We start from the raw sequence: 16,908 nt of genomic DNA, 5'->3' as shown, positions 1-16,908 counted from the left end.
TTCTCAGCTCAAAAAGGTTGTATTTTCATCACAAGATTTACAAAGACTGCTGGGCTTTTGAATGGTTTGCAATCTCTCAGCAGCCCTGTGCTCACAAATGAAACCTTCCTCTCACATAACTTAAGCTGCCTGGTATGGTTCTGCCGCACGAGTCTCATATTATGCAACTGTAAACCTGGTAACTCTATAATGTGAGGAACGGGGAACATTAATCTGGAGAAGCCCAGAAAGCCAAGTTGGCATTTGACCCCAGAGCCTGAGGTTTCCAACCCTTGCCAGAGAATAAAAAGTCATCATAATATGCCTTCTAGAAGAAAGATGTTAGCTATATGCAATTTGCTGGCCTAAGGAGATGTTTATTTTAACCATTTATTGTTGATTTCCTCTCTGTGTGTCTTGTTACAGATTCTTGGGATTCCCTGTCTTCAGGTTAGAACTTCAGTGTTGGTAGTAATCCTTCTGCCAAGAGGCTAAATATGAACAATAGCTATTTATAGGCAGGGATATCCCTGACTAAGCTGAGAAAATACTTTAACCTAGTTAAGCCACTGGCCAGCACTGATTATCGATCACATCACTAAGATTGTTCAAACAAACCAATCATTCTGAGAGTTTTGTGATGTCTTTCTACGTCTTATTCTATGGTCTGTTTCTAAGAGGATGATTCAAAATGAACCTCAGAAAATGGTAGACTTTCCCTGGTTAGAAGTTATCATAGGCACTGTAGTAATAGATTTCCCATATTGGAAGTAAGTAGCCTTTCTCAATCTAATGTCTTTCAGAAATGTTGGTACACAACTTCCACAATCCCCAGGCACCATGGCCAAATGTAACCCAGCACACGGAAGAATTTAAGGTTGGGCTTCTTGGGATCTTCCAGATAGGTCTAAAGAAGTCTGGGTGGGACAAAGGACTTTTGTCTGCTGGAGCTAGGTGTGAATATCTGCTCCAGCAGACAAGAGTCCTTTGTCCCACCCTGGTCATTCCACAGATATATAAACCTTTTTTCTTAGTTCCAACAGACCTCACTACCTCTGAGGATGCTTGCCATAGATGCAGGTGAAACGTCAGGAGAAATGCCTCTAGAACATGGCCATATAGCCCAAAAAAACCTACAACAACCCAGTGATTCCGGCCATTAAAGCCGTCAACAATACATTTATCTGTGTTTGTTTTTATACACATACAAACGTTTCCCCTTAGTAGAAATACCTCATATGGGTAGTTGCAGATTCTCTTGCTCATAGAATCTGTATGTTCCCAATCAAATGAAACTGGGGAGATTTGGTACTTTGGAATTGCAAAATACGTACAAGTAGGCTTGCCTCAAAGATTTGACGGAACATGTACCTTTTTTGCCCGACTCTTTAGTATTGCAGGAAAGATGCCTAATGCTCAAATAGGGTCAAAGGTATTTTGACAGCAGCAATTCACCTTCCTTTTCTGGAAGTGTATGGGGAAATCCAGCTTCAGATTTACGGTAGTTACAGAATGGGGTCACATTTGGCTGCTATCTTGCAGGAGTGTTTACATCAGTAAGCTGCAAGCTGTAAATACTGGATGGTTGGCATCGGAGGCTGGAAAAACAATGTAAAACAAGAGCCCCAGCTTGAGATTTTAACACTTCTCCTGAACAACTATTTGGGGCACTTTTATGTATTTTTTGAGCAAGTGGCACCGTAAAACAGCAGCTTCATTTTTCTCTAATTGTCTGCGTACTATTTGTGTCTCCTTTAAAACTAAGGGCCATGCTTATTACAGCATGATATCCTGAGCACTGGCTGTAATTCTACATATGATATGTAGATCATGTGTCCATGTGCACATTTCTCAGCCAAATTATACGTTGGCTGCATTATGCAAACCTTATGTGAAATGGCAACATTGCACAACTGAATGTGCAATCCGTGCAGCTTCACTTGAGCTGAATGCAGCCATGCGTCAGATAAAAACGTTCATCTGCGTCTATAGGATAACGCATGCAGTGTAAGCACAGCAGAAAGTTCTCAAGATCTGCAGTGACGTTCAGGCAGAGAGCTTAAGGATATTGAGGCTGGATATTTTCTCTTTTACTTTCAGAATGAACCTGACTTACATGTTATCATTTTTTTCTTACAGAAATCTATGGATTCAAGGTATTTTGCTCAGAGTTTGGAAAATCTGTTTCTTGGACTGCAACTCCTCAAATCAATCAGCCAGCATGGTCAAATAATAGAAAGGCTTTTTGATTTTTTGGTAGTGGATTATAGCTCTCAAGCTCATATGACTGTTTGGTGCACAAACTCTTATATCTGAGCTGAATCCCATGCTGGGAAGGAGATCTGTGATCACCATTTGTTTAAATCAGAGTTTCTTAAACTGTGTTCCTCCAGATATTTTGGACTTTAGCTCTCGCAATTCCTAACAGCTGGTAAACTGGCTGGGATTTCTGGGAGTTGAAGTCCAAAACAGCTGGACGAGCAGAGTTTGAGAAACACTGGTTTAAATGAATCATAGAGTTGGAAATGTCTCTAATGGCCTACTAGTCCAATCCCCTTCCATTATAGGAATCCACAACTAAAGCATCTCTGACAGGTGGTCACCTGGTCTCAGTTTAAAAACCTCTCTTAAGGAAAGTCTAGCAGTATCAAACAGCTCTTACTGCCAAGCTCTTCCTAATATTTAGTTGGAATCCTATCATTTCAATCCACCAGTTCATATGCTGTGGAGCTGGGGAAACAAGTTTGTTCCATTTCTACATGATAGTCCTTCAGATATTTATAGCTGACTGTCATATCGGCATTTAATCATCTTTTATCTAGGCTAAATGTACCTCACTTCTTCAACCATTCCTTATAGAGCTTGGTTTCCAGGTTTAAGCATCTTTGTTTCCCTTCTCTGGACATGTTACAATTCATTGATATCCTTCTTAAACTGTGTCTAATTACTGGACATAGTATTCTAGGAAAGCAGAGTGGTACTATTAAATGTGGGATGCGCTAATAAGTTGTCAGAGGCGGCATACATGATCCATTCCATTTTATCTCTTCCATGTGATAGTGATTGGACTGTAGTCACCAACTGAGCTTCATGGATAGGCAGGGATTTGAATCCAGATCCCCTAATTTTAGTCCAACACTATAACCACAACACTAAAATATATGTTCAAATGAATCTACAATACCTTGGCATAATTTACTTAAATGTCTTCAAAACATTTCCCAGATAGCCCTAACTACACTTTTTTCAATGTTTTCAATGTCTGTAATTCCATACATTATAGTGATAATGATATAAGAAAACACACAATTGTTATTCCTTAACTATGAACGATACTATGCAAGCAGAAGCTGGTTTTCTGAATTCCACTCCAGGGCACAAACAAATCACAACATCCTAAGCAAATACGATCATTTTTTCACCAGAAGTTCAAAAAATATGAAAAGAAACATTGATGCAGCACTATGACTGTGAAGCAGAAATATACAACATCCTCTGCATATTGCATGGTACGAGAGCTCAAGACATCAGCGGCATAGTATGACTTCTTCACTTAGTCAGAACTGGGGAATCTTTGTTGCCAAAGTATAGATTCAGTCTTTAGTTCTTCCCGAAAGCCTGTGGTCCTTGGTCAAGTCCTTGAAAACATTTCTGGATAGCTAGTAATAATGATGCCATTGCAGTTACTTGCGCTGTGGAAAGTCCAAGCTTGTTTGGCTAGCGGTAACTACCAGTAAGTGAAGGGAAAGGAGATATATACAATTTAAGTAAGCACAGCCATTCTTGCATCCATTAAAGAGAGAGATTTTTTCTAAACAATCCGAACTATTAATGTGCAAAAGTTTTACATCCCTCCGTGGCCTATGTAGAAATAGCAAGAATACAAATCTATTACAGTTCTTATTTCTTCAAGTGAGTTAACATTTACTTAAGGTGTGAAACATCTCCTGGATAGATGGATGAACATGCACTCTTGAAAAATTAGGGGAAAACATTTAAACTAAAGGCACTGGCAGATGACTTAGGGATTGTACTAGAAAACCCTTTGGAGAATATAGAAATTCTTCAGGAGACGTTAAAAGAATTTGAATTGGCTGGATTTCAGACTAATAAACAAAGCCAGAAATGTTAACAAAACTATAAGAAGATCATGGACATGTCCCAAGAAGGGAGAGAATAGTGGAGGTGAACAGCTGGCTCTACAGATGGCGCTACCAGGAAGAGAGAGAAGAATGGAGGTAAACAACTGACTCCACAGATGGTTCTACCAGGAATGATTTGGCTTCTTGAACCATGGTCTGTGGTTTTATGAAGATGGACTTCTGGCAAATGATGTGTTGTACTTCAAAGCACTTGGCAGGAACTTTTTTGCTAAGATGATCACAATCCTGATCAGGAAGACTGAGCTAAGTTGGGCAGGAAGACAGATCCTCCTTCCCGATAATTTACATTGCCCAATCTCCCAGTGTTTTAAAATTTTATCCTTGAATTTGGCCCTGCCCAGTGTAATCTTGTGTGTTTAATGTTTGTTTTTATACTGCTCTGTTGTTTATTATATTGGTTTCGTATTCTATTTTTTTATTTTCTAGTTCTGTTATGCTTTTGCATTATATTGTGTTTACTGTACTGATGGGCTTGGCCTCATGTAAGCCGCCCCAAGTCCCCCTGGGGGAGATGGAGCGGGGTATAAATAAATTATGACTGATAGCTAAATGAACCTCTATGCAGTGCACCAAAAAAACATGGGGCACCCATCACATTTTGCTTTGTATATAAACATTTAGTGGCATCTGGCAGGTTCCTGTTTGGCTAAGAAAAATGTTCCCACCAAGTAGACAGCAAAGAGTTTGTAAAAACAAAGAGAGAAGTTAAAGAAGAAAATCAAGGAGCCAAAATTGGGAGCTCCATATTAAACTAGAGGACACAACAATGGATATCCATTTTAACTCATATTAGGTATTGTTGGTGAAACCAAATAATGTACTGTGATCAGCTGCTGCCATCATCAGGTTACTCTGGGGAAAAACAACCTTCATTCAGTGTCTTGAGAAACAGAACTGGAAATTAATATGCAGAAGTTACGTTGCCCTGTGTCATTCACAGGGGTTCCTTATCTTTAATTTGCAACCAGCTCATATTTTCCCACAGCTTCTTCCTTATTTTTCCATCAGGAAAAATATATTACATAAAGTTGGAACAGGAATTATGCCTTTTCATTGGTAGCACCAGAAGGCACTTGTGTAGAAGCACCCTGCAAGTGTGAGAATACTACTTTTCTGGGCTAGTGGCTTCATGAATTCCACAAGCATCATTGCTATCGTGAAAAATGGCAATGTGTATCATTCTGTCATTATGATAAAACTAACCATTACTAATTATATGCGTCAAATTGTTCTTAAATGTTGTTAATTGTTTAATTCCATTTTAATGTTTTATATGTTTATGTGTAAGCTGCTTTGGGGCCACTTTCAGGAAAATGTGGGTAATACAACCAACAACAAAGTGTCCTGTGTTGGGTATAACTTTGTGAGGCTTGCCAATGATTTTACAGAAGTTTATTATTTCTACCTCCAAATCTCCATGACGACATTGCTCAACAAGCTTTCTTGAAATGCTCAAAGCACAACTGATAGCACAGAACGTCCTAGGATGAAAACGAATGTAGTCTACGTCTCGCTGATGTACCCACCTGAGGCTTTAGACTTTATAGCCGACTATAAACAAGCCTGTTGTGTTTATGAGTGAAAACAGACCTGCTGTTTCTGAGTGGAAGTCAACCTAGCTTTGACTTACTGTTAAAATTAATTTCTTTCCATCACTTGCCACAGAGATGAAAAAGCAATTCCTTCATATTACTCACAGCAGTGCTGACAAGAAACTTATTGGGTTGCTCATTGCTTTCCTGTTAATTTAATTGCTTTTCTGGATTTTTTTTTAAAATTAGAGGTTTGATCAAAAATGGTAGAATACTTGAATATTTCCTAAAATTCCTTTTTAAATTATTTTAAAAGTAACAAGAAGATATTACTCATTATACCAATAAAAGTGTATCATCTTGTTAATTTTGCTTTTGAAGTATTAGTTACAACCCTGTTAGAAAAATAATAGAATGAGGCAGGAAGCAGCCATGTCTTGAAGCTGTAAGGCTATTGAATTCTAATCAAGATGATCAGTTGCAGCTTTGACCCTTGCCTCAAACAGACAAGAGTTCTTTCTCCCACCCTGGACATTTGACAGATATATAAACCCCACTTGCCTAGTTTCCAATAGACCTCACAACCTCTGAGGATGCCTGCCATAGATGTGGGCGAAACCTCAGGAGAGAATGCTTCTGGAACATGGCCATACAGCCCGGAAAACTCATAGCAACCCAGTGATTCCAGCCATGAAAGCCTTCAACAACACAATATATTGTTGATCATTTGTTACATCAAATACAGTAATAGTGAGTAATGTTTTTAAAAATGTCATCAAAAATCTTGTTACAGTTATGTTACTTGTAATTTCTGTGCTCTGGGTCTACAGTATATGGGAAATTACAGGTTACCAAAGGAATGCAAGAATGGCCCCTCACATGAGGAAGTGATAGGGATCTGCTCAGCTTTTCTTCTACCTCCTGATTTTTCCTACATATTTCGTTGTTTAAGCATTCTTTCCTATCTTCCTCTACCAGTTTCACCCATTCCTATATTTCTGCAGACAGAACTGTTCCATGAGTTTGCTAAGATTATGTCTTTTGCCTAAAGCAATATCAGAGATCCAAATCACATTTGAGAATGACAATGGGATTGCTAATGTTTTATATTTCTGTTTTCCTCTGTGCATTTTTTCCCTTTCTGTCACAATTTTTATCAGTCTCTGATGAAATCTAGAAGGGACCATAACCGCCAGACATAGAAAATAACAAGTGATCTCTAAAACACAGATCTCGATCCTGACCTTTTTGCTAGAAATGCCAGAAACTGAATTTAGGACCTTTGTGTACAAAACACACATTCTTCTAGAGGTGTGGCCTTGTTTCAATATACTTTTTAAAAATCCAGGCCTCAGTGGAAAAGTGAGAAGGAAAAGTGGGATTTTTAACTCATAATCACAAGGGTTTTGTGTGTGTCAGGAGCGACTTGAGAAACGGCAAGTCGCTTTTGGCGTGAGAGAATTGGCCATCTGCAAGGGCATTGCTCAGGGGACGCTGGGATGTTTGATGTTTTACCATCCTTGTGGGAAGCGTCTCTCATATCCCCTGTAGAGCTGGAGCTGACAGGGGGAGCTCAACCTGCTTTCCCCAGATTTGAACCGCTGACCTATCGGTCAGCAGTCCTGCCGGTACAAGAGTTTACTCATTGCGCCATGATATGATATTAATGCCAAGATGGTAGTGGGGACACTAATGACTGTAAGGAAGCTCTTTTGGCCAAGCTAAAAAAGAAACTTTGAAAAGTTTTAATGCCAAGATAGATAGACAGACAGACAGTCAGACAGTCAGACAGACAGACAGACAGACAGACAGAAAGCAAGACTCTAGGACTGAAAATATACAATTTAAACTTCACTTTATGCCTTTTAATACACAGATAATCTTCTTATTGGTAAGAGTTATAAACATCATATTATTGCCATCTGAGTTTTAAAAGCAAAATTAGGGATAATAGTGAACAAAAGTGGGATGCTGCATTTGCTCTACATAGGAGGCGTCCTCTAGTTGGTCAGACTTTGGAAAACAAATGTAACGTTTTCTTTTATTCTTTCCAGAAAGGGATCAGGGAGATTTCCATGGTCCATGGAGAAGTGTTTCCACTGCATCAACTGTGACATAGATATAGTTTTTTTGGAAACAGATTTCATATTGGTTTGAGGAAGCTGGCAATCCTGTTGTATGGAAAGATTTTTGGAAGCACCTGCAATAAATAAATAGGAAAAATGAAATGCTGGCAAGGAACATAAATAGCCAAAAGTCAATATTTTGGACAAATAATAATGTGAACATTTAGAAGTAGAGATGAAAGATTAAAGAAGGAATTTCCCCCTGTGTGCTAGCTACCCATGGGTAATAACAGATGGAAAGTATATATGTAGCTATTCATTTCCCAGAATAGCAGATTTCCTAATGCTCAAGAAACTTCTATAAGAGAGCAGAGGTGAAGATTTTTCATACTTTGAACAGTCCTTTGCTTGATCAGGAACTATTTTACAGAAACGTGCTTGCTTTTTCCTGTAAGTAAAGGTAAAGGTTTCCCCTGAAATTTAGTCCAGTCGTGTCTGACTCTGGGAGGTGGTGCTCATCTCCATTTCTAAGCTGAAGAACTGGTGTTGTCCATAGACACTGTCAAAATCATGTGGCCAGCATGACTGCATGGAGTGCCGTTATCTTCCCATGGAAGAGGTACCTATTAAGCTACTTACATTTGAATGTTTTCGAACTGCTAGAAGCTGGGCCTAACAGCGGGGGCTCACCCCGCTCCCCGAATTCGAACTACCAACCTTTTGGTCAGCAATTTCAGCAGCTCAATAGTTTAACCCACTGTGCCACCAGGGGGGCTTGCTTTTTCCTGTACTTTGGGAAAAAACCAAGCGCTTTGCATAGAAAAAATATTAGCTGAGGGAGTCCATTTTAAGAACAGCTCCCTGTTCTAAAAATGTGTCTTTGTGTATAAAAACCACACATATTCCTGCAGAAATTCCCCAAAATATCTCATAAGAATTTTATCTCAAAATTCTAACTAGGAAGGTGTTACATTTCCCTTTATAAGCATTTTAAAAATTTGTTTCTCAATTTTTACGTGTTTATTTCTGTTATGCCTTAATTATATTAAGCTATTCAATTGTTTTTTTTTTCATGTCAGGAGCGAACTTGCGAAACTGCAAGTCACTACTGCTGTGAGAGAATTTGCCGTCTGCAAGGATATTTCCCAGGGGACGCTTGGATGTTTTTGATGTTTTACCATCCTTGTGGGAGGCTTCTCTCATGTCCCTGCATGGAGAGTTGGAGCTGACAGAGGGAGCTCATCCGTGCTCTCCCTGGATTCGAACCTGCGACCTGTCGGTCTTCAGTCCTTCCGGCGCAAGTGTTTAACCCACTGTGCCATCGGGGGCTCCTATATTCAATGGTAAGATACTTGGTGTCCAATTCATGGAAGAAAAGTGTATAAATAACTAGTGGTCAACCAGTTGCCTCCAGGAACCACATGAGCTCGTCCCAATGGCTGCCCTCCTCTCTCACTGTGCCTCCAGCAACTGATGTTCAGTGGCATTTTTCCTCTGAAAGTTGGGATGTGAAGACATAGTCAGCATGACTGGTAGCAGCTAACAGGCTATCAATACATCTTGTATAAAAGACATGTCATGTGAAAAAATACATTACTCTCTGCATTTGCAGGGCTCAGGGGCACACAGTCCCCACAGAAGTGAGAAAAATAAAAATAAATAAAACCACAAAATCTGGTTTTAAAAATCTTAGAATCTCAAGCAATTGTGAAAAGTCAAATCAATGAATGCTTACTTTCAGAAAACTACTATAGAAATTTGCCAAACACAGGTTTTACAAAGGCGAGCTCCTGTATATGTCAAGGGCAGGTTTTGGGGCTAAAATTAGGGATTTTGATATGGCCGGTGGATAAGTTGAGGGTCATTCCCTGGTAGAGGGAGAAACACCAGTGCTGCTTCAGAGGGCCATCTACCATTTCCAGTATTCAAAAAGGCTGGAAGCGACGCTTGCGGAAAAGAACAGAAAAGTGCTTCTTCAGGTTCTCCGAGGACCGACTAAGGCCTTGCCTTTTGTCACTTTACTTAGAGAAGTGATTGTTCCTTTCCTGGTAAGAGTTAAGGTGAAGTAAGTCAACCTAGTTCTTTTTGGGTTGATTTTTTTGATTTATACAAGTATATATAGTAGGTAAAAACAAACATCACAGCCAGATCTCATCATACACAACAGAGAAATCAGGGAAAAGGACAAGGTGCTTACCTTGATCATCTTTCCTTCCCACGCATGTACATTCCAGCAGATCGTGAGTAACGCAGTTGGAATCTTCATGCAGTATAAAGAGGTTTCTAAGTTCTTCTACTGAAAAACGGATGTGCTCAGATCCCTTTGAAAAGTCAACCACGGCCCCAGAGAGACCTTGCTTACTGATCTGCCTCTGATAGATTTTTTCTTCAATTGTGCCTGCATTGAACAAAGGGCATATGCTAATTCACAGCACCAAACAAAGAGATAAAATAGCAGCCGACAACAAAAATGCTTTCTAACTCTACAAAAGGGCTAAACAGTTGTTTTGTATGTTTCAAATTCAAACGGCGATTATAATAAAAATATGGCAGACCTGTAGTTAGCAGTCTGTAAATATGCACCGTGTGCCTCTGTCCATCTCTCCACACTCTGGCCATTGCCTGAAGGAGAATGAGAAGGAAAAGATTATGGGGAAATGCCATTCCGTGCCTTTTCACACTACACAGATGTAATGCTGTGCTCCACTTTATGTGCCATGACTGAATCCTATGGAAACCTGAAATTTGTACTTTGATGAAGTGCTAGAGCTTCATAAGTGAGAAACCCGCTGATTTAAAAGGATGGAATATGGCAATTAAAGTGGAAAGAACAAGATATTTACATACACCTTTGGGAGAGTATTTTAAAAATCTCATTGCACATGCCAAATTTAATTGGATAAATCAACTAACTTATAATTAAACTATAACGAACATTTAAAGCAATGTTTCTCAACCTGGGGGTCCGGACCCCTGGGGGGGGGGCGCAAGAGGATTTCAGAGGGGTTGCCAAAGACCATTAGAAAACATATATTTCTGATGGTCTTAGAAACCTGTTTGGCAGCAAAGGTTTAAGATCTCTCCACTTGTCCTTCTCTTCCTTTTTGTAAACAGATGGTGAATCCTCTCACAAAAAGCCTTTCCTTCACTGTGATTGGTCGGCCTCTCAGCTAAGGGGAGGGCTGTTTCTGAAACTCCCAGCGGAGAGGGGAGAGCAGGCATGTTCGGTGCATGGCAGCATAGTGTGCATGTGCGAGCGAGGGAGAGCGTTTGAGGCTGGAGGGAGGCCTGCACCAGTGAGTCTCTTCAAGGCATGGGGTTCTGTCTGGGAAGTTTGGCTCAATTCTATCATTGGAGGGGTTCAGAATGCTCCTTAATTGTAGGTGAACTATTAATCCCAGGAACTACCACTCACAATTGCCAAAGTCTATTTCCCTCAAACTCCACCACTGTTCACATTTGGCCATATTGAGTATTCATGCCAAGTTTGGTCCAGATCTATCACTGTTTGAGTCCACAGTGCTCTCGGGAGGTAGGTGAACTATAACTTCAAAACTCAATATCAATGCCCACCAAACCCTTCCAGTATTTTCTGTTGGCCATGGGAGTTCTGTGTGCCAAGTTGGGTTCAATTCCATTCTTGATGGAGTTCAGAATGTTCTTTGATTGTAAGTTAACTATAAATCTCAGCAACTACCACTCCCAAATAACAAAACCAATCCCTCCCCAACCCCACCAGTATTCAAATTTGGGAGTATCAGGTATTTGTGCCAAATTTGGTCCAGTGAATAAAAATACATCCTGGATATCAGATATTGACATTATAATTCATAACAAGAGCAAAATTCTAGTTATGAAGTAGCAACAAAAAATTATGGTTAAGGGTCACCACAACATGAGGACCTGTATTAAGGGGTCGTGGCATTAGGAAGGTTGAGAAACACTGATTTAAAGGAATGTAAAGCGTTTGTGGGTTAAAAGGGAAAAACAGTTTTTAAATGTACAATGCCCTGTTAGGGCCCTTTCTTACTAGTTCTGGGATTTTTTAAAATCCTGCCTAGTGGTGTCTCTGCCTGTTAATGTAAAAATTGTAAGAATGGGACCATTTTAGCCTCTTCGGGAAAGGAGTTTCAGAACCTTGGAGCAGCCAAGATGGTCTCTACTGAGGATATCAGGGCTCAGGCAAGCTTATAGGGGAGAATATACATTTTAAAATAGCTAATGACTAATTTCACATACATTCATGATAGGTTCAGCATTCTCAGGGCATATAAAATTATCTGATATGCAAAACTCTGAATACAAGATCTACATATATCATTGGATCAGGACCTGTTAGGATCACAACCCATCAGGGAATAGATTATGAACTGTTAGGATCACAACCTAATCGGGGTAGCAGAGTTTATTTGGTAATGGATATTTTGTTTCTATTTGATGCTTTCAGCAGGCAATGATGCAATTCTTTTAAAGATAACAAGTTTGTTTAGTGATAACTTCATGTATTTAAAGATACAGGCACATTTCTTGTCAAGGGTTAAAAACTTCAATAACATTTCAGAGAGTTTGTATCTTAAACTTACAATCTTTAACTGTCTCTTCATAAACTATATTGCTTTATACAGCTCTCTTTAATAATAGCTTATTTCAAAGAAAACACAAGCCTCTAACGTCCTAACACTGCCTTCTGCACTTTAATAGACTTTTATTCTCAAGCTGACTCAAGGCTCAACATTGACTTCTAACAGGCTCAAGGCTCAACTGACTTCTCTAACTGTCATCCTTTTAAAAACTGAACATGACATGCAGCCCCTCCCACTGCTTTAAGTATATAGAAATAAGAAAACTGCAAACTACAAATAGACATATACTTGAGGTTATAAAACGACATCCTAATAAAACAAACATCACATAGCGGAGGCTTGAGAAGGTTGCTTCCTCCAACATGACTTGTGTTAAGGAAACAAACCTGAATATCAGTGGCAGGATTCCAATCGATGTCGTATAAGATTAAATGTGATGCTCCAACAAGGTTCAGACCCACACCACCGGCCTTTGAACTTAGCAAGAAGATAAAAGCTGGGTGGATTTTGTTATTAAAACTATCAACAATCTGCTGTCTCTGGGAAACAGGAGTGCTGCCGTCAAGTCTTGTATAGGAATATCCATAACGTTTGCATACCTCTTGTAATATATTCAGTGTCTGTGTGTAATTAGACACCACCACAACTCTATGAACCCAAAATACAGCATTAATTACTGGTTAGTACAGTTCTAGTTCATTTAATGAACAAACAATATAGGTATCACAATGTCATGACTCCAATGGACATAAAGAGATTGATTTGGAATTAAACAAAGGGGTAAATAAAATTACCACTATTAATACTTCTTTATCATTGTTGGATTTCCCTCAATTGTCCAAGGAATATGTACTATGCTGTGGTCTGCTGTCAATAAATTCAGGCTGTTGCATGCTCAATGGTTCAATCAAACATCATTTGCTTGGTTAGGGGAGAGCAGGCCCAGAAGATTTGCTTTGCGTTACTTCTACTCAGGAACAGTACTATAGTATACACCATTGTTTCTTTAACTATGGGTCCTGACCCCAAATGGGGTCCCCTTTGCTCAATATTGGGGTCACAAAAAAATTGGCAAAAGTGAAAAGTTTCTGAATGTCATCCATTTACACTAATCAACTATCAACAGTGTGCGGTGTTTACAATGGACTCTGAAGAAAATCCTTCAGCTATACTTCATAAAAAGAAAATTTAGCCTGTTTAGCAGGCCTTGCAAATAATGATTTATTATCCAAAAATATACCTATTTTAAACCTATTGTATATACCTATATACTATGGGTGATGTAAAAAATTATTGGGGAAACAAGGGTCACAAGTGGAAAATGTATAATAATAAGAATAAGAATAAACTTTATTTGTAATCTGCTCTATCTCCCCAAGGGGACTCAGGTTTAAGAAGCTCTAGTATAATATACTCATCTGTAAGTTTTAAAAATGACAAAAAAATCAACTCAAAAACCCTGGGTTGACTTATTCATTGGTCAGTACTGGAAATGCTCTCTGCTCCCCACCATTTTGGGGAGTTTCACTTGAAGTGAAGCAAAACACCAGTGGCGATTTTTAATTGACAGTCTGTCTGCATGCCTCACAAGACTTGAAGAAAATCCAGTGAGCCTCTATTTTAAAAGGTCACTGCTGCTCCACTCCAAATAAACAGATTGTCTCCTTCACTTTAGCTCTTTCCTCTGTGCATTTTTGAAAGTAGAAGAAACTGTTTGTGTTACATGCCCCAATGTTTTGTTCTCAATTTATCCTGTGGTGACAGCAAAAATACATACCCCACTCCACACACACACACCACAACCTGCTTTTTACTTATATATGAGGTTAACTTATACACAAGTATATATGGCAAGTAGAATTTGCTGGGAATGTATATAGAACTGACATTAGGTGGAAAGAAGTGGCTTAAAACAAAAGATTCAGCTGCTCTGAGAAGGGACACTTCATTGAAATTCTTTCTTACCTTTCTGAAGGACTGAGGTCATGAATTGCTCTTAGCAGCTGCACCAGCACTATCAGTTTCCCAGAGTCAGTCTCAGAAAAAGAAGTCAGGGAATATTCTTGAGAAAAGACATCCAGCAACCCTTCATAGGGATTCTGTTTCTCTTGCCGATCACTAGTAGAATCACATTCTTTCTCCTACAAAGAAAAATCCAATCCACACAAATAAGTTAGGATAGCAGTGTGCTGATACAACAGAAATGGGGCATGCTATTTTCACCCATATTAATAGAAGCACAGTTTCTAGTTCTGGGGAATAAATAAAAAGGTAAAGGTTTCCCCTTGACATTAAGCCTAGTCGTGTCTGACTCTGGGGGGTTGTGCTCATCTCCATTTCTAAGCCAAAGAGCTGGTGTTGTCCGTAGACACCTCCAAAGTCATGTGGCTGGCATGACTGCATGGAGCATCATTACCTTCCCGCTGGAGCGGTTCCTATTTATCTACTCACATTTGAATGTTTTCGAACTGCTAGGTTGGCTAACAGTGGGAGCTCACCCCACTTACCCCACTCCCTGGATTTATACCTGCAACCTTTCAGTCAGCAAGGTCAGCAGCTCAGCGGTTTAACCCACTGTGTCACCAGGGGGCACGAGTTAAAACTGTTAGTTGTGTTCTGGAATACAAGCAAAAATGGGCAGAGCTAGAGCCAAAATAGGTGGTATTTGCAGAGTGAGTGGGTTTTGAAAGTGGGGCAATGGAACTAGACTGGAATCCATAGAAATTCAAGAAGTGCCACCCTCCTATGAGAGCCAGTGTCATGTAGTGGTTTGAATATTGGTCTAGTATTCTGGAGACCAGGGTTTGATTCCCAACTTGATTATGGAAACCCACTGCACCACCTATATTCTCCACTGGTCTGGCCTCATCTACAGCACTGCATTAAGTTCCGGGCACCTTATTTTAAGACTGACACAGAGGAGCTGGAGCAAGGACAAAGAAGACCAAGGAATGGGCAATTGTTTTTGTGATTTTAATTTCTGAATTACTTTAGGTAAAGGATAAAGGTAGTCCCCTGACATTAAGTCCAGTCATGTCTGACTCTGGGGTGTGGTGCTCATCTCCATTTCTAAACCGAAGAGCCAGCATTGTCCGTAGACACCTCCGAGGTCATGTGGCCGGCATGATTGCATGGAGCGCCTTCCTGCCGGAGCAGTACCTATTGATCTACTCACATTTGCATGTTTTCGAACTGCTAGGTTGGCAGAAGCTAGGGCTGACAGCGGAAGCTCATGCCGCTCCCCGGAATCGAACCTGCGACCTTTCGATCAACAAGCTGAGCAGCTCAGTGCTTTAATCCACTGCGCCACCAGGGGCTCCCCTGAATTACTTTACGTCATGTGAAAATGTGCTTTTCATAATGGAAACTGTGTTCCAATTGTCATTTTGATCACAATTGTCATTTTTAATTATTTTTGTTGAATTGTCATTGTTAAGCTGCTCTTTGAACAAGCAAATCATGGAAATATATTGATTTTAACTTAAATCATAATTTGTAGGAATGTACACTTGAAATACCTCTCCCATTTTAGATTTTCCCCTCAATTGTCTAAGAACCTATGTTTAACCAAAAAAGAAGATACAAACCTTTATGGCTTTGAAAAGAAGACAGGGGTGGTTGCACAGTTTTTTTAAAGCCCCAATGCATATTAAGTGCGGGCTGTTTTCCAGACTGCCTTGTAAACAATATCTCACAACCTGAGAACACAGCAGTTTTCGGTAGAGATCCAGCTGCAATGCTGTTGGACGGCAGAAAACTATGCTCTCCTTTTTAGGAGGGAGGAATTTGTTTATGACTTCGTGGGTCCTTCTAAGAATGAAGAGTCCCGTTAAGCGTGTGAGTTCTGCTGCCCTTCGCTCTCCCAATTCAATTTCTTCCTAAGAAAGTGAAATACATGGTGAAAGCATGTGATCTTTCAGGTTCTTGCTCCAAGTCTACATCGATTTTAGCTTGTCCCACTTCCTCCAGAAGTCTCATGGAGTTTCATTCCTTTGCTCCAAGCCAGGTATGTGCAAACTTTGGCTCTCCAGGTGTTGGCTGTTAGGAATTGTGGAAGTTAAAGTCCAAAACACCTGAAGGGCCAAAGTTTGCCCATGCCTGCCCTAAGCATCTCCCTTCTATCTCTGAAGCATTTCAGTTCCTGATGGGTATGTATCCTTCTAGCCTTGATCACCACTTCCTTCTTCAATATTTGGATAGAAGATAAGAAAGGATCAATGACAACAATAATAACAACTCTTTCCAACACCATAATCCTAGAATATTTACTCAACAGAAATTTCCCATTAAGTTTAATTTCTCAAATTGTATTTCCTTAGGGAGGGGGAGGGGGAAGGAACTGTGGAGCCTCTCAGTATGCTTCATGGAGCCCCAAGGGCTCCGCAGAGCACACTTTGAGAACTGCTGGGCTAGCTCTATCAGACGAACAGCAGGCAGTGCTGTAGCATAACACAGCCAGGAACACAGGAAAAACATTTCATCTAACACTGGGTAGATAACTTCAGAAATGTATGTGGTCCAGTGTTGACTTCCCCTGGATTCACTGTGATTCACACCTTCTACTCCAAATTTTGGCAGCAAATAG

General features: G+C 39.9%; 1 protein-coding gene across 1 annotated transcript in view; it reads right to left on the bottom strand.

Moving 5' to 3' along the window:
* Positions 1-7,512: 7,512 nt before the first annotated feature.
* The window catches only part of RAD54B (RAD54 homolog B), a 57,123-nt gene continuing 47,727 nt past the window's right edge, over positions 7,513-16,908 (bottom strand). Inside the window, exons 10-15 of the mRNA XM_060775610.2 lie at positions 15,911-16,201; positions 14,289-14,464; positions 12,710-12,971; positions 10,296-10,362; positions 9,938-10,138; positions 7,513-7,874 (exon numbers count right to left, since the gene is read on the bottom strand). Coding sequence (XP_060631593.2) covers positions 7,675-7,874; positions 9,938-10,138; positions 10,296-10,362; positions 12,710-12,971; positions 14,289-14,464; positions 15,911-16,201 — 1,197 coding nt within the window. The 3' untranslated portion in view covers positions 7,513-7,674. The remainder of the gene's footprint in view (positions 7,875-9,937; positions 10,139-10,295; positions 10,363-12,709; positions 12,972-14,288; positions 14,465-15,910; positions 16,202-16,908) is intronic.

The sequence above is a fragment of the Anolis sagrei genome, chromosome 4, assembly GCF_037176765.1.
Source record: "Anolis sagrei isolate rAnoSag1 chromosome 4, rAnoSag1.mat, whole genome shotgun sequence".
NCBI classification, from domain to species: domain Eukaryota; kingdom Metazoa; phylum Chordata; class Lepidosauria; order Squamata; family Dactyloidae; genus Anolis; species Anolis sagrei.
The sequence above is the reverse complement of the archived record's forward strand: the minus strand, read 5'-3'. Positions and strand labels throughout refer to the sequence as shown.